Source organism: Haliotis cracherodii, unplaced genomic scaffold, assembly GCF_022045235.1.
Source record: "Haliotis cracherodii isolate W230 unplaced genomic scaffold, xgHalCrac1.p SCAF_16, whole genome shotgun sequence".
In the NCBI taxonomy this organism is placed as follows: domain Eukaryota; kingdom Metazoa; phylum Mollusca; class Gastropoda; order Lepetellida; family Haliotidae; genus Haliotis; species Haliotis cracherodii.
This window is the reverse complement of record NW_027266271.1, coordinates 26,048,471-26,068,651: the sequence shown is the minus strand read 5'-3', so window position 1 is coordinate 26,068,651 and position 20,181 is coordinate 26,048,471. Positions and strand designations below refer to the sequence as shown.

The window sequence follows — 20,181 nt, the reverse complement described above, 5'->3', positions numbered from 1 at the left end:
ATTAATTCTTTGATTTCATTCCTGCCTCCGTAGCTCTGTCCATCCATCTTCAGTCACTTTATTTCCATAAAATGAAAAATAGGTTGAAATTGTAAAGAAGGGGTTTTAAGAAGAACGTCCAATGCCTGTGTTCATTTGAGCTGGAAATGACTTGGCTTCACTGAGTGAGCTGGGGAGTTCAGAGAAGATGATTCCACTTTTACCTAGGCGTAGCCACAGTTCTTTGTGCTGAGACGATGTTACAGTATGAAGAGGATACTCTGTCACATCCTATATCAATGTTACACTGGGTCCACGTGTAGCAGTGTTACACTGGGTCCACATGAAGCAGTGTTACACTGGGTCCACATGAAGCAGTGTTACACTGGGTCCACATGAAGCAGTGTTAAACTGGGTCCACATGAAGCAGTGTTACACTGGGTCCACATGAAGCAGTGTTACACTGGGTCCACATGTAGCAGTGTTACACTTGGTCCACATGTAGCAGTGTTACACTGGGTCCATGTGTAGCAGTGTTACACTGGGTCCACATGAAGCAGTGTTACACTGGGTCCACATGTAGCAGTGTTACACTTGGTCCACATGTAGCAGTGTTACACTGGGTCCACATGTAGCAGTGTTACACTGGGTCCACATGAAGCAGTGTTACACTGGGTCCACATGAAGCAGTGTTACATTGTGTATATCATGTAGCAGTGTTACATTGTGTATATCATGTAGCAGTGGTACATTGTGTATATCATGTTGCAGTATTAAATTGTGTATATCATGTAGCAGTGTTACATAGTGTATATCATGTAGCAGTGTTCCATTGTGTATATCATGTAGCAGTGTTACATTGTGTATATCATGTAAAACGTTGCATTGTGTATATCACAGCAGTGTTACATTGTGTATATCATGTAGCAGTGTTACCTTGTCTATATCTTGTAACATTGGTACATTGTGTATATCATGAAGCAATGTTACATGGTCTATATCTTGTAACATTGGTACATTGTGTATATCATGAAGCAATGTTACATTGTGTATATCATGTAACATTTGTTTCTTGTGTACATCTTGATGTAATGTTACATTGTGTATAACTTAAGACAATGTTACAATGTGTGTAACATGAACCAATGTTACTTTTTGTATACAGGGTATCATATAGAGGGTAAGTCAAATATTTCACCGGTAGAACATGGGGAAACCACATAGGCCTTTGACAGTGATGGATGATGGAGGAGACAAGTTGAACTGCTCTTACACCTGGAACCTTTGTTGTGTGACAGTGTCATGATGCATTGCACGCAGTGTCGTCTTACCTTGCAGTGTCAAGAGTCGATAGCGAAGCAGTGTGACATTATCTTGCAACCTCACGATGCACTTTTTTGCATGACGTAACAAAAGTGTAATATTGCACGTGTCACATTGTTTCATAATGTTAGTTTCAAAGTGAATCGTTGCAATCTGTTGCAGTGGTACAGTAGAAGAACATTTTAATGGGAAATTGTCATATTTCATCCGACATGAGGGAGGGTTTCATATCAAGGATTGCTGAAGTGTATGTTTCGCAGTAGTTCCCCTGGGACACAAAGAAGCTAATCTGTGGGACCATCTGTGTAAGAATTTATTGATCCCAACTTTATTGTCGGTCCCATGTTCCCATGGAAGTAAGTATCATGATTACTCAGTCCAATTAAAGGAGACTGACAGTTGCTTGCGACTTACGATGTCATGCTTGCGACATGGCCAACATGGATTCTGTCACTGATCAGGTCACCGTTTAAATTAAGATTTAGTAATCTTGGCTCCTTGGATCAACAGCATTGCTAATTACGCTTCTGATAATTTTCTTTTTGAGAAATATTAGGAAAAGAGAAATGCTTTTGCTGCAGTGTCAAGAATACAGGATTTATTGTTATATATATTGTACTGCGTTCGTCAGAGATCTGCTTGGTTTGGTTGGTTTGTTGTTAAATGCCGCACTCAGCAATATTCCCGCTATATCACAGCGGTCTGTAAATTATCAAGTCTGGGCCAGAAAATCTAGTGGTCGATATCACAAGCATCAATCCACGCAATATGGATCGATGACATGTTTCAACCAAGTCAGCGAGCATGACCACCTGATCCCGTTATTCGCCTCTTACGACAAGCATAGTCGCCTTTTACGGCAAGCATGGGTTGCTGAAGGCCTATTCTACCCCGGATCTTCACGGGTCTCAAAGATCTGCAATATAGACACTTGAAGCCAAATCAGTTGCTGTGACCCTACATGGACTTGATGATCATGATAAGGATGAATTCATTGAGTGGTTTGCATTTCGGCTTTAAGCATGTAAAATGATTTCAGTGTAAAGTGTTTATGGGATAACAGTAACTTTTAACAGTCTTTTTCGCAGTTCTTTGAATCCTCCAACTTTTAAACACTTTAAAACGTTGCTGAAAGATTGATTTGTTTGTTGTGCTCTGGTGAACATGGGTGAAGTGATAATCACAGATGCTTGTAGGTTTTCTCCTCCATGTTTTTAATTTTCGGTAAATCTAGATTTGCAAAAATGGTTCCAAGCAATGGAGTATAAATGTCTTCTTGATGTCGTACACGGTATGAGCATGGCATCAACATTACCATTCAAAGAATGAAAAAGCAATCCATATCTGAAATATTACTTTCCTTTTTTGACTTTCGTAAGCACCGTACCATGCTGATGGTTGCTCCAGAGCGTAAAGCTGCTGTATCTGGGGCCTGCCCCCTACAACAAGCTGATTCACCAGGAAATAACTGAGGCAACACTTTTTAAGTTTTTGCAAATTCCGAAAATAAGATAATACTCTTCAAATATATTTTAATATTTGAGACTCCACCAACTGTTGATTATATAAATGAAATTCTACAACTACAAAAATCATACAAACTATCATCTATTTAAACATGGATTGATCAAATGTATCATAGGTAGTCTTTGGCCAATTCAATTCTCCTATAAAGTGAGAGCCTTCTCAGAAGTATATATTTACTCCTGAGAAGGCTCTGTCCCCTTTACATGAGAAAAATGAATAGTTATATGGTTATATATAACACTGTGTGTGTGTGTGCGTGCGTGTGTGCATGCGTGCATGCATGTGTTGTGGGTCACTGCTTATAATATGAATCACTGTTAGTGATGTAGACATGGAATCCATGTATAACATTTTTTATTGAATAGAGACATAATAAAAATAAAAAGTTTTATGTTTAATTTATTTCTTGGACTGGCTGCTTTTCAGTAGGGGTGGCGGGCCATGAAACGAAAAATAGAAAATGTGTGTCCCAGCAATCTATTGGAAAAGTTGGCGGTCTCTCTTTTGGTTGATGGTATCTAAACTGAGGTTTGGGTGAGCCAATAATATGGCAGGTCGCAGTGATTGTGTTTTTGTTGATGGTTGTTGGTTGTTGGTTGCTGTTGTTCCAACCAATTCCTTACACATTACCAAACGCTTCAGTGGAAATACCAAAAACACCTGATGCTATCTGCCTACTTGGCACTGGGCTTTTTCTGTGTACAGAATGAAATAAATGTTTTGAAATAGTTTCTGTGCTATCTTATATGTTTTAAACACTGATTATCTGCTCATCAGTGTGATTAGAGGAATTCTCGTGTCTTTGTATGCAGAAGTGCATCCCTACTTGTGCCAAAAACTTATTATCACATGTTCTGATCCCAGATTCGTCCTGATTATGTTTCTTTGTCAACAGCATACCTGTGATTGTAGGTTTCACCAGACTCACTCACTCACTCACCCCACTCACTCACTCACTCAACCGCCGCCTCCGTGGTCTAGTGGTAGAGCGGGGTCCGATCCCCGGCCACGTCATACCAAAAGACGTTAAAAGATGGTACTTGTTGTTACCCTGTCTGGCGCTCGGCTTAAAGGGGCTAAAACAAGGACTGGTCGGCTCGGAGTCAGTATACTGTGTCTGAGTGGGGTATTCATGTTAAACTGCGGCATGGTATCTCAGTGAGCTAGCACTATAAATCGGCATCAGTCCAGACTAGTACAAGCAGCCACACACACACACGTGCATGCACGTCGCTATATAAGTGCAATAATCTTGGACGCGACGTTAAACCCAATTTCACCTCACCTCACCTCACTCACTCGCCCCACTCACCCACTCACCCACTCACTCACTCACTCACTCACTCACTCACTCACTTTCTCACTCACTCTGGTAGATAACCCCACATTGGTGGAATGAACCTGCACACAAGATGAGATATGCTCAACTTTCATATACATGTGTGGGTTTTTTCCCGACCCAAGATTAAATCATGATAATGCATTTAACACATGCACTGACTCCCACACCAAGCTTGCTCATGTCTTGAAATGTTGGAGCCCTGTTTCTCAAATTAAGTGAAGAAATAATTTGTTTCTATAATCACCCCAAAAAGCGTGTTTAAAAGATTTAAAGGGACAGAGGTGAGATGGTCAGCTCATGGTGTACCAAGAAATCAAATATTTAGTGAGGCTCAAAACATATGTTTCATTTGATTCTATTAAATATTTGACTGTCATTTGATTTTCTCAAATTCCTTCAAAGTTGAAGCTTTGTGTTAAGAAACTTGTGCATTGCAAAAACTTGTCTACAATTCATTCTTACAGATTTAGAAACACCAAGAATAGCTAATCACTGGTTTGTAAATTTTTTATGCAAAAGATATTAAAGTAGCAATGCTGACAACCACAATTTTTAAATGGCTTCTCTGTCTCTGTCTTAAACTGTTGGCTATATATATATACGGGTGAGCTACAGTACCGTGGCAGTATTTTGTATGTGTCACCATGATCAATATGCTTCAAAAAGGAGGTAGTACCCCGAAGGGCTGGGACTTGGTACTCTGGTTGGGTGGGTCCTGATTAGGACCCGGGGACCACAGGACTACCTGGACCCATGGTTAATCATCTGATATATTGTTAAATGACAATAAAACTCCATGGTTACAATACAAGTCGCCATTGTTCACATTTCCTTCTGACTCATGTATTGCTTTTATATTTTTAAACTTTATTAAAGTTTGAATAAAGATAAAACATCATTCAACTTGAGTGTATGCATGATCAGATTGTTATATATGTGTGTCTAATTTTTGCTAGGGAACAAGTAAAGAATTCCAAATCAACATTTTGTACCCAGTTTTTGAGACCTACAACAGGTACCGGATTAGGCTCAGTTAATAGTGGTTCGGATGTCGGGTCGTAAACTTGGACTCGAACCAGCCCTAAACCCCTCCCCATCTGGGTCTGCACATGTAAGAGCAAGTGTCTGATATTATGAAGGATGAAAGTTTTATAAACTGACATTTACATGGAATGGCTGTTTTCTCTGACACAGCCACTTCGATTTTAAACCCTAGTTTACTTGATCCCTTCTGAATAAGTCGCATTTATTGTGGTATTTGTGGGTGTCAAGTGAATAGCTTGTCATATTTACTTCTGATCGGTCGTTGTTGTGTGAAATGAACCACTCCTACAGCGCAACCCTCAAGGAAAAGGAAAACGTTTTTTGTTTCCTTGTAGGATATTAAGCTGATTTAATTCACTGAGGATCATCCTGATTTCTTGCTATGTAATTCTTGAACTGTGTCCTCGGTGACTTTCTACCCCTGAAAAAACAGTTTTATGATCTCAGGTGAATGTCATTGTATTTTAGCTTAAGGGTAAATTGTAAATTGAGTCTCGAGGGACTTTGTTTTCTTTTCATTTTTTTGGCGGAGATAGATAGATTACAATATAATTTCACTGATAATATTGACATTTCATTTTAAAAAATCTCTGCATATTTAATGAAGACGACTACATGGTGCATCCTGGGATGTATTGGGACCACAGTTTGATGCTCTTACTTCACAGTCAGTTGTAAAAGTCATCAAGAATGTTAAAGACAGCTCTGTCGTAAGTGTTTAATATATTATAAATTGGAAACTGAAAAAAGTGCAGTTAACATGGATGAACATGTTTTATGTTGGAGGTAACCGTCCTTATCATAGGCTTGTTGACAAATTGGTTTACTGATCATGCCTATATGCTTGATAAAAAAACAGAAAAAATGATAATTAAGATAATTTAAACATTATTTTGCAATAATACCTAAGATTGAGGAGAGAGTTGATTAATGTTGTATGGTCATGTTTTTTTACTTCAGAAAACTTATTAGTTTGAAAATTGTTTCCTTGATAATTTCAACAGTTTTATTGATTCAAATTAGTCACATGATGCATAGAAGAGGGGGATGGACTCGTGGGGAGGTGCTTTAGGGAGGATGGGGAGGTGCTACATGGTAGCCATGGTAACTGTATTCCCCTTTGTAGTTATGTTTAACCCACAACTCACCCACTTTTTCAAATCTTACCCTTGGATTCAGTCCTTAATAGAGGAAATATGGTAACCATGGTAACTGTAATAATGTTCAAAGCGACATTCAACCCCTAACTCACTCACTATATCCTTTAAAATGGGCCTGGATGACCTCATTTCAAATTACCCTTGCAGAAATTAGCAGCCACATTCCACAGTGTAGTTGTTTATTTTCAAAATGTCGGAGTCGCTGTTGTGTTTGGCTGGCTGACCCTACAATGTGCAAAAAAACAAGATGGAGACACAATATGGGGACTGTGTAAAAACATGAGAAGGTGGAAACAAGTTATTTCCTCAGTTACTGATAGTTCCCTGACAGAACAACAGCAATGGCTAGCCCCTCTTCTTGATGCTACCAAATGTTGACATCTTTACAAAAGATGGTGGAAAGAAAGTGGGTGTTAGATAGCTCTGTAAAATTAATTTAATATTATTTGTGGATTTATGTTTTAGAATACAACATTATGATGGTGACTATGTCTTGGAGGTGTTCTGCGAAGTCTTTACTGCCTTTTAAATAATTTGTTCAATGACATTATCTTCAGTAAGCATTAAGTTAGTGCTGATGTCTTGCAATGAAAACTGTTTGATTTATTAATGTCAACAAAATCCTCATATTTGAAGAAATCCTGCAACAGTGTTTAGCATGTTTGCACGACGTTTTTATCCATTTGTGTAGGTGCAAATGCTTTTCCACATTTTGCACAACACTATTAGTCTAAACCCACAACAAACACACCTGGAAGTAATGAACAATTCACATGTCTTAGAAAATAAGATTTCAATATGTTCCAAGAACAATGTCACGTTTCCCAGTTCAAAACCAGGATACCTACTAACTTATAGATTTAACATTCAAAGATGCTCATGAAAAATGTATTACAGAAATAAATACGAATGCAAAATTCTCCACAGTTAATTCCTATATGATTGTTCCCATGCTAAAAACTGTAAGTATCTCAGAGTGTAGCATATGAGATTTGGTTTGGTTGCTTATGAAAATTTCAGTTGAAAATGTGAAAAAAAAGAAGAAGAGAATTTCACGTGATGACTGGAAGCTTGTGTCACTCGGTGTATCCTGTGCTTCAAAAACTCTATTTTTGATCGTAAGATTAAAACCTTTAAATAACAACACAAGACTATTTGATATTATGGCCCTTTAATGTGTTAAGCCTCGTAGAACTAACGTGATGCTTTGATAAAAACATTACATCTCATTTCGGAAAAAACCTAAGCAGAATATTTGTTCCGGAGAATACTGTAACAGATCACATTTTCAATATCATATTTTTTCAAGCTAAGCTAAGTACGGGAGATTAGGTAGAGAAAATAAATATCTTGTTTTCTTTTTCCACTCGTAATGGCCTTTTGGGGAGATATCTTATAAATCAGTATAGTATTTTCTGCTTCAGTGTAATATTTTCTGAAGTTTTACTGGAGAAATATTGACCCATCAATACTTGTAATAAAATTCCTTGAAAACTTTTCAAAGAGAGATGATTTAATGGAATTATTTAAAGTTACCTTGAAATAATAATCTGGACTGAAACTAATAGTTTGTTTGATTAATGATTTCACCCTGAAAATATCACTGCGTGCTGCTGAGGATTTGTTGACGTTTTACTGCCGAACAGTGACGCAGCGTTCCGCAAATGCGTTCTTGTTACAGCTGCATCAAAATGCTGCCTGGTTTGGAAATGGGATGAAAAAATTTAAAAAGGTGGGGAAAAAGATGGAGGTCCCTAGCAAAATAGTTATGAGCTGGATACGAGATGGTGCCAGAATCTAAGAGGTCTTTTTATGTTGCAAGCTGTCGGTCCGGAATCGTGCATGATAAATGCAGGCAGACTCTTATGTAATACAGGCTGCCTCACTATAACAACGAAAGCGGGATTCAATTAGTTCACTTCCCTTTCATGAAATGACCTCGACTAGATCAATGAAGTTATGTTTTGTTAAATGGAATTGTTTCTAAGTTGAGATTTTTCTAGATGTCATAAGGCGCAGTGCATTACGTGAAGGGGCGTTTTATATGGGGCCTTGTGCACATGCTCTGCACATCTCCTGTGCAGCCATTTTGCGAATTTGTAATTGCAGGTTTTTCCTCAAATTCATCATCTTCACTTAAAGTGCAGTGTTTTACAAGTGTTTTTTGACACATTTGGAAATTTTGACTTTAATGAAGAACACTTGGTTCCGTTGTGATGATTTTCAAATTCCCTCAGCTTGATTTGAAATGAAATTTTCAGTTCCTATTAGGCGAAGATCACAGTGACATGTTGTAAAACATGGAAAGCCTGGTTTTTGCTTCCACTTTCAGCCTATCAACTGGGTCCTCTTTTTCCATCCAACATCAACTTTTTGATGCATATGCATAAATTCATTACTGGTATATAGCTGCGTCACATGGGCCTGGAATGTGAAGGTTTGGCCCTGTAAATTACAAGAAATATTAGGATTAGCGTAGATTAATTTCTGTGCTTCTGCACATTCATTCTCTCGTCATAAGTTTAATATTTTTAGCTTGGTTATCAGAGCACGATGACATTTTCAGCTCTATCCGCGCTGCATTGTCATCTTTGAGAAATTAACATTTTGTTAACTGTAAAACACAGTACTTGAAATTGTTTAATTTAAACAAACGCGATGTTTAGCTGTTCCAAGAGGGAAAAATAAGATTGGAAATGTTCTTTCATTTATAATTGGCCATGGAGTGATGGTGATGTTTTATGGCGAGGCAGTGGAAACATGTTTATGACCTCTTCCAGGTTATAGTTTGAATTTTATCATAAAATGATTGTGGAAAATTTAACTGGCTTTCAAATTTTTAACAGGGGAAATGTATGCCACGAAGACCTGACAATGAGATCAAGAGATGAGCTATTTTTGTGTTCAGCACAAACGATCAAGGATGTTTAAACTGACTTAAACAGCATGGCCTGTTCAATCGTCTAATTCTTTCTATAAAGTAGGCTTCAAGTTAGGATTGTGTTGTTAAGATATGTGTTATTTAAGAACTATGTGTTAAGCTTTTTATGTAATGTAAGTGTTTTTGTGATGTAGATTATTGATGAGGAGTTTGGCTCCTTGGATCTTGGAAGTTTGTAAGTAAACTTTTAAGCCTCTGCAAATGATGGTGTCAAAAGACAAACAATGAAGTGGTTTCCAATGTTAATGGCCATAGTCTGTTATTCTAAACTATTTCAAATTTATTAGTATATTTATTATAATGATTTTAGGATCTGTAAATAAAAATATTAAGTAGGTTTGGCACAAGGATTCAGTGTGAATTTGTACGACACTTAACAATACATCCCTCTGATCACAATATGGACTTCACACATTTTACCCCTGTGAGAATCAAACTCTGGTCTGCAGAGTAGCAAACTGACACACTATCCACAAGGCTACCTCAGAGCTACAGACAAGCAGCGTATCTGCATGAAATACCCCCCCAAAATATTCAAAACCCAATTACCTTCAATTAACTTGCATACAGAAACGCATGCATTAAATGAAAAACTCAAATGTATAAAAACAGCACTCGTAAATACCCAAAGAAGCTTTTCCAGCATACATACAACAGAGCTAATTTCCGAAACACAGTTACGGGCTAATTTACTTTCTGAGTCAAGCCTTTAGTTAGAACACTTATATACATCTAAAACATTATTACATTTTGGGGGAAATCTCAAAATGCTAGGTTATTTTGGGAAAAACCCAATAGAGTGATGAATAGATGAGTGAAAAAATATTGGTTACTCAATGAAAAATGTAACAACCCAATTAAAATAGGAACCTTCGAGTAAAAATTCAATTGCTCCAAAAGTTATCTGGAGTTCTGGTACCCCATTACCCAAATCATTGATAATAATGATAGAAGAGTTATTATAGAAGTAGCAGAGAGACAATACACACAGTGAGTTAGGGCCAAGTGGTCTTGAAATCACCAAGAGAAATTGTCCTCCATCTAGTTTCATGTGTTCCTTGTCCAGTGTTCTCAATGCTTGTGTAGACTTTAACGATTGGAGAGTTATGAATATTGTATTTGTTTTGTTTCTGCAATATGGTCCCCTGGGCATGCCAGAAACCTATGATCGGGAGTTTGAATCCCAATTCACCCCGACTGTTTCTGGGTTTGTCAGCACCATACACATTCTCGTGGGTTTCTCCGAAGTTGTAAACGTCTAAGACATGCATCACTTCAGGCTTTCCTCCCACGTTCAGCTGAAACGTCATGATGAGCTGGAATACTATTCAAAGCTATTATTACATCCTGAGAGGTGTTTGAGTCTGGAGCAGACAAACCGGTCGTCAGTAATGTGAGCATTTATCTATATCAACTGGTTGTAACAGGTGAATGCTAAGAAATGTCAGCTGTGTCACGTCTGGGTCAAGTGGATACAGCATCTGCCCTGAGAGCAGAAAGGGGATGGTTTGATCACCGGCCACATCATACCTGTGTGACTTGTTTACATCCGGCGATTGTCTCATGTCCTGTAGGCATGGAATGTCACTCATGCTGTTAACCACTTATCTGTCTATTGAGCATAAAACAACATTTGCTTACTTAATTTGGATAAAAGGCAACTATGCTTGTTGTAGAAGCCGACTAACAGGATCAGGTCGTCAGGCTTGCTGACTTCATTGATGTGTGTCATCATATCCCAATTGCATGGATCGATGCTCATAATGTCAGTCACTGGATTGTCTGGTCCAGACTCGATTATTTACAGACCGCTGTCATATAGCTGGAATATTGCTGAGTGTGGCATTAAACAACAAACAAACAACTTAATTGAACAGATTCTTTGCCTCAACGTAACAGTATAAGAAGTTAATGGAGTTTAGTTAATATTAATTTAGTTGTTGTTTCAAAACTCTACAACACTTTCTTAGCACTATCGTTACGCCTAGTCAGGTCTCACCATGATTGTGGTGTGGCCGAGATCACCGAGGTCATATGACAGACCTTATTGTCGTTAAGACACACTGCAACCCATTTAGTGCCATGTTCTGCATTCTACCCTTTTGTGCCCAGTCCATCACAAAGAATAGCCACAAACAGGCACATCAGGAGTAACTGATGTTACACCATTAAACTTCCACGAACAATAGGGCACAAACATGAAATCCAGATGTCACATCATTTGTCACTCCTTTGTTTTATATTGAAATATATCACCCATAATTCATCTCTTAAGTACCAGAGTATGGAATACATTAATAGGGCCCTACTCCACTCTACCATTCCCACATCATATACGTATATGCTTCCTTGACAAAACTTTGTCAACTTGAGCCGTTACCCTACTTGTGTCATATTATTTCTGTACAGCAGACATCAGTTTCACTCTATGTGTACCCACATACCCATTCATATTATTTCCATTTTCAGAAAAAATGTTTTTAAACATTTAATGCGGTAGTGAAAAGTGAACTGGATGTCAACTGAAAAAGGCACTTCCTGATCTGTGATAAAACAAGCTGTGCCATTAATCACTGTCATTTTTGTTGTTGTCGCATTGGTCATAATAATTGCATCTAAACCCCAATTATGTCACTGATTTGTGATGTGCCAATTTCTGGTGGCCCCTGTCTTGATAGTGCAGGAATATGGCTTACAGTGACATAAGAATCGGCTCACTCAATCTGTCACCCCAAGATATCTCCAACATTTTGTCAAAATTATGTTTCCTACACAGAAATAAGATGAAAGTCAATGGAAATCTGAAGAGATTGACAAGTTTCTGTAACATTAGTTTATTGCCTCCTTCATTTTGACAGCCATTTCTAGACATATTATACAGTTTTGCCTCTAACTGCTACTTGTCTGTAGAATACAAAGAATTCCTATTAATATTTTTGAAAAGGTTGTTAGAAAGCATGAGGAATTTTCTTTGAAAGTACATTAAAAATGTCTTCTTTTTTCTGCACACTAGCTTTTGATTTGCCATTGTTGAGTGCTGTTGTATTCAAACTTGCTGCAGTCAAAAAGATATGTCATTATATTCAGAAAGAGTCATGTTTAGGTGTTTTAACTCCACATGTTTTAATTCAGAATGTCAAATTTAATTCTTCTTTAGATAAATCAAAGCCTACACCCTCTTAGAAGTTCGTGTTCTTTGTTTTCTGCTGAACAGTTGGCATGAGAGGTTGAACATGAGAGAGGGTGTTTATATGAGAGGTTGAACACGAGAGGGGGGTTATTATGAAACATTGAACACAAGAGGGGGGGTTAACATGAAACATTGAACATGAGAGAAAGGGTTAATATGAGAGAGGTTTGACACTAAAGAGGGGGTTAATATGAGATGTTGAACATGAGAGAAAGGGTTAATATGAGAGAGGTTTGACACTAGAGAGGGGGTTAATATGAGATGTTGAACATGAGAGAAAGGGTTAATATGAGAGAGGTTTGACACTAGAGAGGGGGTTAATATGAGAGGTTGAACATGAGAGAAAGGGTTAATATGAAAGGTTGAACATGAGAGAAAGGGTTAATATGAGAGGTTGAACATGAGAGAAAGGGTTAATATGAGAGGTTGAACATGTGAGAGGGGGGTCGGTATTGGAGAGGTTTGACACAAGATAGGGATAATATGAGAGAGCTCGAACACGAGAGAAACCCCCTTTATTTGCTGCCCAGGGCCACCCGTGGTACTAAGTACAACAACGAGGCTGGGCACCAGACCGGGGAGGGAGCAGTCTCCCTTTAAGAACAAACACTTCACAATGGATTCCTATGGTTATGTCAAGTGCAGCCTAGGGTATTTAGGGTATGTTATAATGTTGACATTTGCGGTCTACTGATTGTCCTAAAGATGCATTAGTTTGGGTTAGCATTAGTGAAGGTAAATGGTGGTTCTGGGGCTTGATGCACGCAGTGACATCGACAGCTTTTTTACATGCTGTAATTTGACAATCATCAAAGTAAAAAGTGTAAGTGTCAAAATGTTTAGTGGCCAAGGGTTATTACTCTCTTTCTTTGCTACTGCATCTTAGGATTATCTTCTGGGGAATGTGAGGCAGATCCCATGATCCACATGATTGTTGGAAGAATGGACTCAAATAGGATGTGATTGTAGGCTGTCTGGATGGTGACATTGGAGCAGTGGTGTACAATCTGTAGCTGTCACTTACTGTAAATTAACGTCCCTATCGGGAAGTCAACAATCACTCCCTGATGATATCTTGGGATCTGTACCGCACAACTGTTTGTTTGTAGTACTTACAATGACCACTTAAAGTCTAGTATTCAAATGAGTCTGTTGGGTTTATCACCGCTTTTAACAGTATTCCTGTTATATCCCAGTGTGTCAACTTAATGTGAGAGCTAAGCCCAAAGTGACGCAGGTCTCAGACGTTTACCACTTTGGTGAAACCCACATGCACGGATATGGTGCTGACAAACCTAGAAACATTATTGGGGCAAACCGGAATTTGATAATTCGAAGGGTTATTGCATGCACAAGGGAAGCATCTCTGCACATAAAATTGCAACGTCTTACACAACTGGGCCACTGGTTTCCCCTCTAGTATTTCAACATTCCCAAATTTGTCATGGTGCTCATGCCATCAACCATTGGTTTTCCTGAGCCAGACTTGATTTAAAGGCTGCCACGATACAGCTGGAATATCTTTTGACTTTGACGTAACACAACATTCACTCTCTCACTTTGGTACGAATAGAGTAAGTGAGTGAGTGTGGTTTTACACCCTTTTAGCAATATTCTAGCTGTATCAGAGCAGGGGCCACAGAAATGGGCTTCACACCTTTTACCCATGTAGATAATTGAACCCGGGTCTTCAGCATGATGAGCGAACGCTTTAACCACTAGGCCACAACACAGTCTCTGTTACAATTAGAAATTTGACTGATTTGACCCCAATGTGATGTGGCAACTCGCAACATACTGCATGCAATTTCAAGATAAATATTATATATATTATATTTATTATAGATATTCATTTTGTCACCAGGTGGCGATGATGTACAGCAGCTGTGTGAGGCCGGGGAGGAGGAATTCCTGGAGATTATGGCCTTGGTGGGAATGGCGTCCAAACCTCTCCATGTCCGACGCCTTCAGAAGGCACTACAGGAATGGGTAGCCAATCCAGGTAAGACTCGCACAAAATTAATTTAGAATTGACTTCAATAATTTTTGTGATTATGCAGGGATAAACAGCAACAGCAATAGCGATATACATCCATGTGGAGGATTAACGCAAAATTATGCATGCTGTACTTCATGTCTACCTCCATTAGCGCAGACAATATTGACAGAATTGAAATTGATAAATCACAAACCACACGATATCTGTTGCAATAGGTTGAAACTTTACCTCAAATAAATCAAGAGAAGGTAACTCTAGTTAGTAATGACCCATGTGATAGCATGTCAGTCAGTCAGTTTTGTCCGTCAGTCAGTCAGTTTTGTCGATCAGTCAGTCAGTCAGTCAGTCAGTCAGTCAGTTTTGTCCGTCAGTTTTGTCGATCAGTCAGTCAATTTTGTCCGTCAGTCAGTCAGTTTTGTCGATCAGTCAGTCAGTCAGTCAGTTTTGTCCGTCAGTTTTGTCGATCAGTCAGTCACTTTTGTCCGTCAGTCAGTCAGTTTTGTCGATCAGTCAGTCAGTCAGTCAGTTTTGTCCGTCAGTTTTGTCGATCAGTCAGTCAATTTTGTCCGTCAGTCAGTCAGTTTTGTCGATCAGTCAGTCAGTCAGTCAGTTTTGTCCGTCAGTTTTGTCGATCAGTCAGTCAATTTTGTCCGTCAGTCAGTCAGTTTTGTCGATCAGCCAGTCAGTCAGTCAGTTTTGTCGATCAGCCAGTCAGTCAGTCAGTTTTGTCCGTCAGTTTTGTCGATCAGTCAGTCAGTTTTGTCCGTCAGTCAGTCAGTTTTGTCGATCAGTCAGTCAGTCAGTCAGTTTTGTCTGTCAGTTTTGTCGATCAGTCAGTCAATTTTGTCCGTCAGTCAGTCAGTTTTGTCGATCAGCCAGTCAGTCAGTCAGTTTTGTCGATCAGCCAGTCAGTCAGTCAGTTTTGTCGATCAGCCAGTCAGTCAGTCAGTCAGTTTTGTGTCACATGAAGCAGACTCCGGTATTCATGCTGGACAACTGAGATTTATTATAAAGTCCAATGTGTGCCCTTACACTCAAGTTAGATGGCTGCAGTATCGGATTGACTTGACAAGTACTTGAACTTAGGAGGTTTCTGTGTACATTCTCTGTTTTGTAGTTGCAGGATAAAGTGTTTGAATTCTACTTGAAATCCTTGGATAGCTTGCATTTAATTTATAGAAAAGGTCCATGTGTTTATTACTTGCCCATGAAGAGATAACCTGTTTAATAAACATACAGCTGTATTCCACATTGTGTTATACCAAAGCACGTGCTTATGTACTGCGGGAACAAGTTACGCTAACAAACATTGAAAGCTCTCAACATCGCTTGGCTTATTCAACGACATTGCGTGAGGAGATGATAGATCACTGAGAGGAGTTTATGCACGCTCAATGACCCTAGCAACACCGTTGCTAGGCTGACGTCACATTGCATTGTTTCGCTGGTGGATCTTGCAAAATTGTGATGTGATTGTCATCTTTGTGGTGCAGGTCCCGTTCCACAAGATGATCGTATTGTAGCACAGCGACAGTTGTAAGTTTCTGTTAAAGTATGTGAGTTACGATAACCTTAGGGCTACGATGACTTTGTGGAATGAACGCCTGGATTCTAAAGGTGGGCTGTTGTATGGTATTAAATTAATATGTGTCCACATTTGACGTATTTGAAGTATTATTCTGTTAAACTCAATTGGACTATGCCGTGGATCGTCTAAGTGTCTGCCTGTTCATTCTAAAAATTCTAAAAAAGTTATAAATTGCAAGTAATAAATAAAATACTAAACTCACTCCCATGTCATACCAATTTTATGTAACTCGATAACAGTTCTGGTATCTGACTCTCTTTAGCTCGTCAAATACCAGAATTATTCACTCGTTTCGTAAAATTGGTTTTACACAGGAGCTCATTTAGTATTCTATATATATCAAATAGTATAACAGAAAATATGTAATACCAATTTTATGTAACTTGTTAACAGTTCTGGTATCTGACTTGCTTTTGCTCGTCAAATACCAGAACTATTCACTTGTTTCATAAAATTGTTTTTACACGGGAGCTCGTATTCTATATATATCAAATACATGTAGTATAACAGAAAATATTCCCACAAGTTGTTGACTGTGGGTTATTCCCATGTGAGTTATTCCCATGTGAGTTAACCCTCGCAGTGCTTGAAATTTATTTGAAAACAGGTTTGTCAAGTATTTTGTTAAACCAAGAATCCTTGAAAAGTGCTTGAATTTCCCAACATCTATATGAAAGTAATATGGAGACTATTTCCTGTCGCTGATATCGTGTTCAAAGCATCATTAAACCCAACTCACTCACTAACTCTCCCTTGTACAGGTGCATTCCAGGGACCAGGTACCACGCAGTCTTCGAGCCCCGCCCCCGGGAGTATTACAGCGGTGGTGCGAGACCAGAACCTCGGCTACATTCATTCCACACCCCCTACATCTGTGGTGAACGCCCCGACATGGAACCCCCAGCCCAACCCCCGGAGTGTCAGCCCAGCTGCGCCTGCCCCCGATGCCCCCAGCCCTTCCTCTGGGTCGCCACAGAGCGACATGAAGGATATACCTGTCACAATGGTAAGTCACCAATACACTCACCTGTGTCTTGCTTCAGATTTAGATGGGGGTACAAGCTGTCTAGTCATCTAAGGCACCAAAATTTTCTGTGCAAAGATTGTAATTGGAAATTTGGGGTTTGAATCTCGGTTTGCCCTGGTTATGTTTCTAGGTTGTCAGCACAATAACGGTATGGGTTGTTGTTCATGCTATCAACCACTGGTTTGCCTGGCCAAGATTTTATTACCTAGATTGCAGTGACACACCTGTTCACTTGCTGGCTATAGCAGAAAGACAAGTCACTCACTCGTTTTACTTACAATTCTCGTCAACAAGTATTTTGGTACTAGTTATGTTTCGTTAATAAATCAGGGCCTGTTAATTAGTTAATCCTATATTTATTTCAGAGCGGTCTCCAAGACGACCTTAGTTTAAACATGTGCGGTTATCCCCTGCAAACAAGTCAACATTCCTCGTCCCCCTTGCCTACACCCGTCCTCGTTGAGAGTCAAATTCAGTCCATAGCAGAGGCTGCTGCTCAACTCTCTAAGGAGTTACCTCCCTTTGATGCTAAAGAACTCAATATGAAGAAACAGATTAATCGTGAAATACAAGTGAGTTCTTGAGTAACTGGTGCATGATTATTGATTATGTTGGATAAAGTTGACCAGTATTTGCAATTGGCAATTCCTCGAAATTTAATGACAGAAAGACTTGCCATGTTTTTGAACAAATTTTCTTGAAGTCTGTTTAATGAGGTTTTAAAAAATGTGATTTATTGCCATTTGTCTTGGAAAAAATGAAACAGTGGATGTTAAACAGCACTGATGGGATGGTGTTTTCTCCAACTTCATTTGGGGATGTTGATAACACCAAGTTTATAATGTGCTTACTTTACCATTTAGCATAATTAATTAAAGACATTCTGTGTAATTTTAATGTTTTCTCAATTCAAACTGGCAAAAAGCATGGCATATATGGCTTCAGGAGTCTTTTCTTGCATCTTGTTCAAATTACACCAATGTTTATTTGTTCAGTGTCATTCTTTTAAAGCAAGATCTTCCATCTGTTTCACATGTTTATTTCTGTCGATTTGGGCGGTCAAGGCCTCTCCATGTAAACACTGCTGTTATTAAAATGTAATATTAATGACTGCAGATCTTTGAGTTGATATAGGTTTAGGGATTTACCTAAACCTCCTCAGAGGCTGGTATTTGACCCGAATCTGCAGCAAATGTCATTAATAAGTCCCAAATTGCAATAATGAAATTATCAATTCATGATTATATATACATAATCAATAACTAATGTTATAGCTTTGTAGAGGTAACTTGTATCTCACAGATAACAGGACCAATAAAAAAGTGACAAATAAATAAGTGGTTTTAATGCTTAGTTTCCTATTTTTGAATTGAATAGAATCTCAATATGCAATGTTAAACTACCTCAGAGTTAAGGAAGTAAGAACTTTTAAGAAATCTCAATTTTGAACAAAATAGCAATTGTTTTCCCCAATTTTCCTGTGAGGGATACTTAGTTTAGGTTAGAATCCTTGATGAATCCCTGGTTTGAGAGACTTCTTCATTACCTGATGATATTTACAAGAAGAAATGATTGTCATGTCTTCAGATATTCTGGGGCTGTGGGGTAGCCTAGTGGTTAAAGTGTTTGCTCGTCATGGTGAAGACCCGGGTTTGATTATCCACATGGTACAATGTGTGAAGCCCATTTCTGGTATCCCCCACTGTGATATTGCTGGAATATTGCTAAAAACGGCGTAAAACCATAATCACTTGCTCACTACAGATATTCAACTACCTATGTATTCATGAAGGTTGGGGGAATTGGAAGGAGTTGGGAATTATTAGTTTAAGGCACCATGGCAAAAAAAAGACTCCCCTAAATTGCCTGAATGGTAACAAAATAGTAGACATTGAATCATGTCTGTTCAGAGAGCAGTGGATGGGTACCCAGTAGGATGAGATGGAAATGTGACTGTTAACCTTCAAACACCCCACAGACAGCTCAGGTTGTATACTCCCCAGGGAGCTGAGAATGAAAATTTAGTGCACACTGATCCATTGACCGAGATAATAATACTGTAGCACTTTGAACATGCCCCTGTTATCGTTATTGTTATAGTTATTATTATCAATTATCTGTATGTGATGGAGAGTTTGTTTTGAGAATGGGACTGATTAGTGAATGATGCATTTTGTTGCAGTCTGTGATGCAACTAACAGATGATGACCCGTCACGACTGGATGAGCTGAGGAAGTATGCTGCCATATATGGTCGCTTCGACTCCAAGAGGAAAAACGATAGGCCAATGTCATTACACGAGGTGAGGTTCCACCACTGTTGGCCTAGTCTAGGGGAGACAACTGTGGGATATAATTGCATGATGAACAAAGGGTCTGTTGCAAGTTGGCAGCACCCGTGTCCATACCAAGTTACCACAAATTACACTGTGTGAGTACTCCCAGAAAAATAGGTCCCCAGACCTTGGCACGAGTGTATGTAAATTGCAAGTAGCTGGAATATTGATGACTGTGATATATAGATAGCTACGCGAACACATTGTTCTATCATGCCGTCATTTCTGGAGATTTGAAAATGCGTTTGCAACTTGATGACGTTATTTTTGAGAGGGGAGTGTCTTGTGAGTTGTTCCCCATAGATGTATCTAGGCAACGCAGATAAACACGATGGCCGAACGATCACATCCAAAAGTGGGAGAGGTATGACAATTGTCATTAGGAGAAAAGGTACAGATAATCGACGTGAAGATTGTGGGAATATGCGAGAAATACCCACCTGTGCATAAAATGGACTGGTCCGACATTGCCTGGATTGTCTGACATTGCTCGGATTCTATTGAGGGAGTCATCATTATTAAAATACGGGTCAATATTTTTTAAGCTTGTACATTTCATCTTCATCCTTAAAGAGGCTGTACATAATGTGGTCATTGTTTATCATACAATTCTCCCTGTACTATTTATATTCCCTGCAGTGTTTTTTTTAACAATAAACAACTCCAACATGTCGTTTATTTTTTAAATGTCACATTCATTAACTCATTCACTGAACCAAATTTTCA

The 20,181-nt window shown here is 38.8% G+C and overlaps 1 protein-coding gene across 6 annotated transcripts in view; it reads left to right on the top strand.

The window, feature by feature from the left end:
- The window catches only part of LOC139464010 (NGFI-A-binding protein 1-like), a 129,121-nt gene that overhangs the window by 97,827 nt on the left and 11,113 nt on the right, over positions 1 to 20,181 (top strand). For 4 of the 6 annotated variants that reach the window (XM_071245520.1, XM_071245521.1, XM_071245518.1 and 1 more), the window contains 4 exons: positions 14,371 to 14,508; positions 16,855 to 17,099; positions 17,486 to 17,692; positions 19,300 to 19,422. In XM_071245520.1, the coding sequence (XP_071101621.1) occupies positions 14,371 to 14,508; positions 16,855 to 17,099; positions 17,486 to 17,692; positions 19,300 to 19,422 (713 nt within the window). The remainder of the gene's footprint in view (positions 1 to 14,370; positions 14,509 to 16,854; positions 17,100 to 17,485; positions 17,693 to 19,299; positions 19,423 to 20,181) is intronic. The other 2 variants (XM_071245519.1, XM_071245517.1) reach the window with 1 other exon arrangement.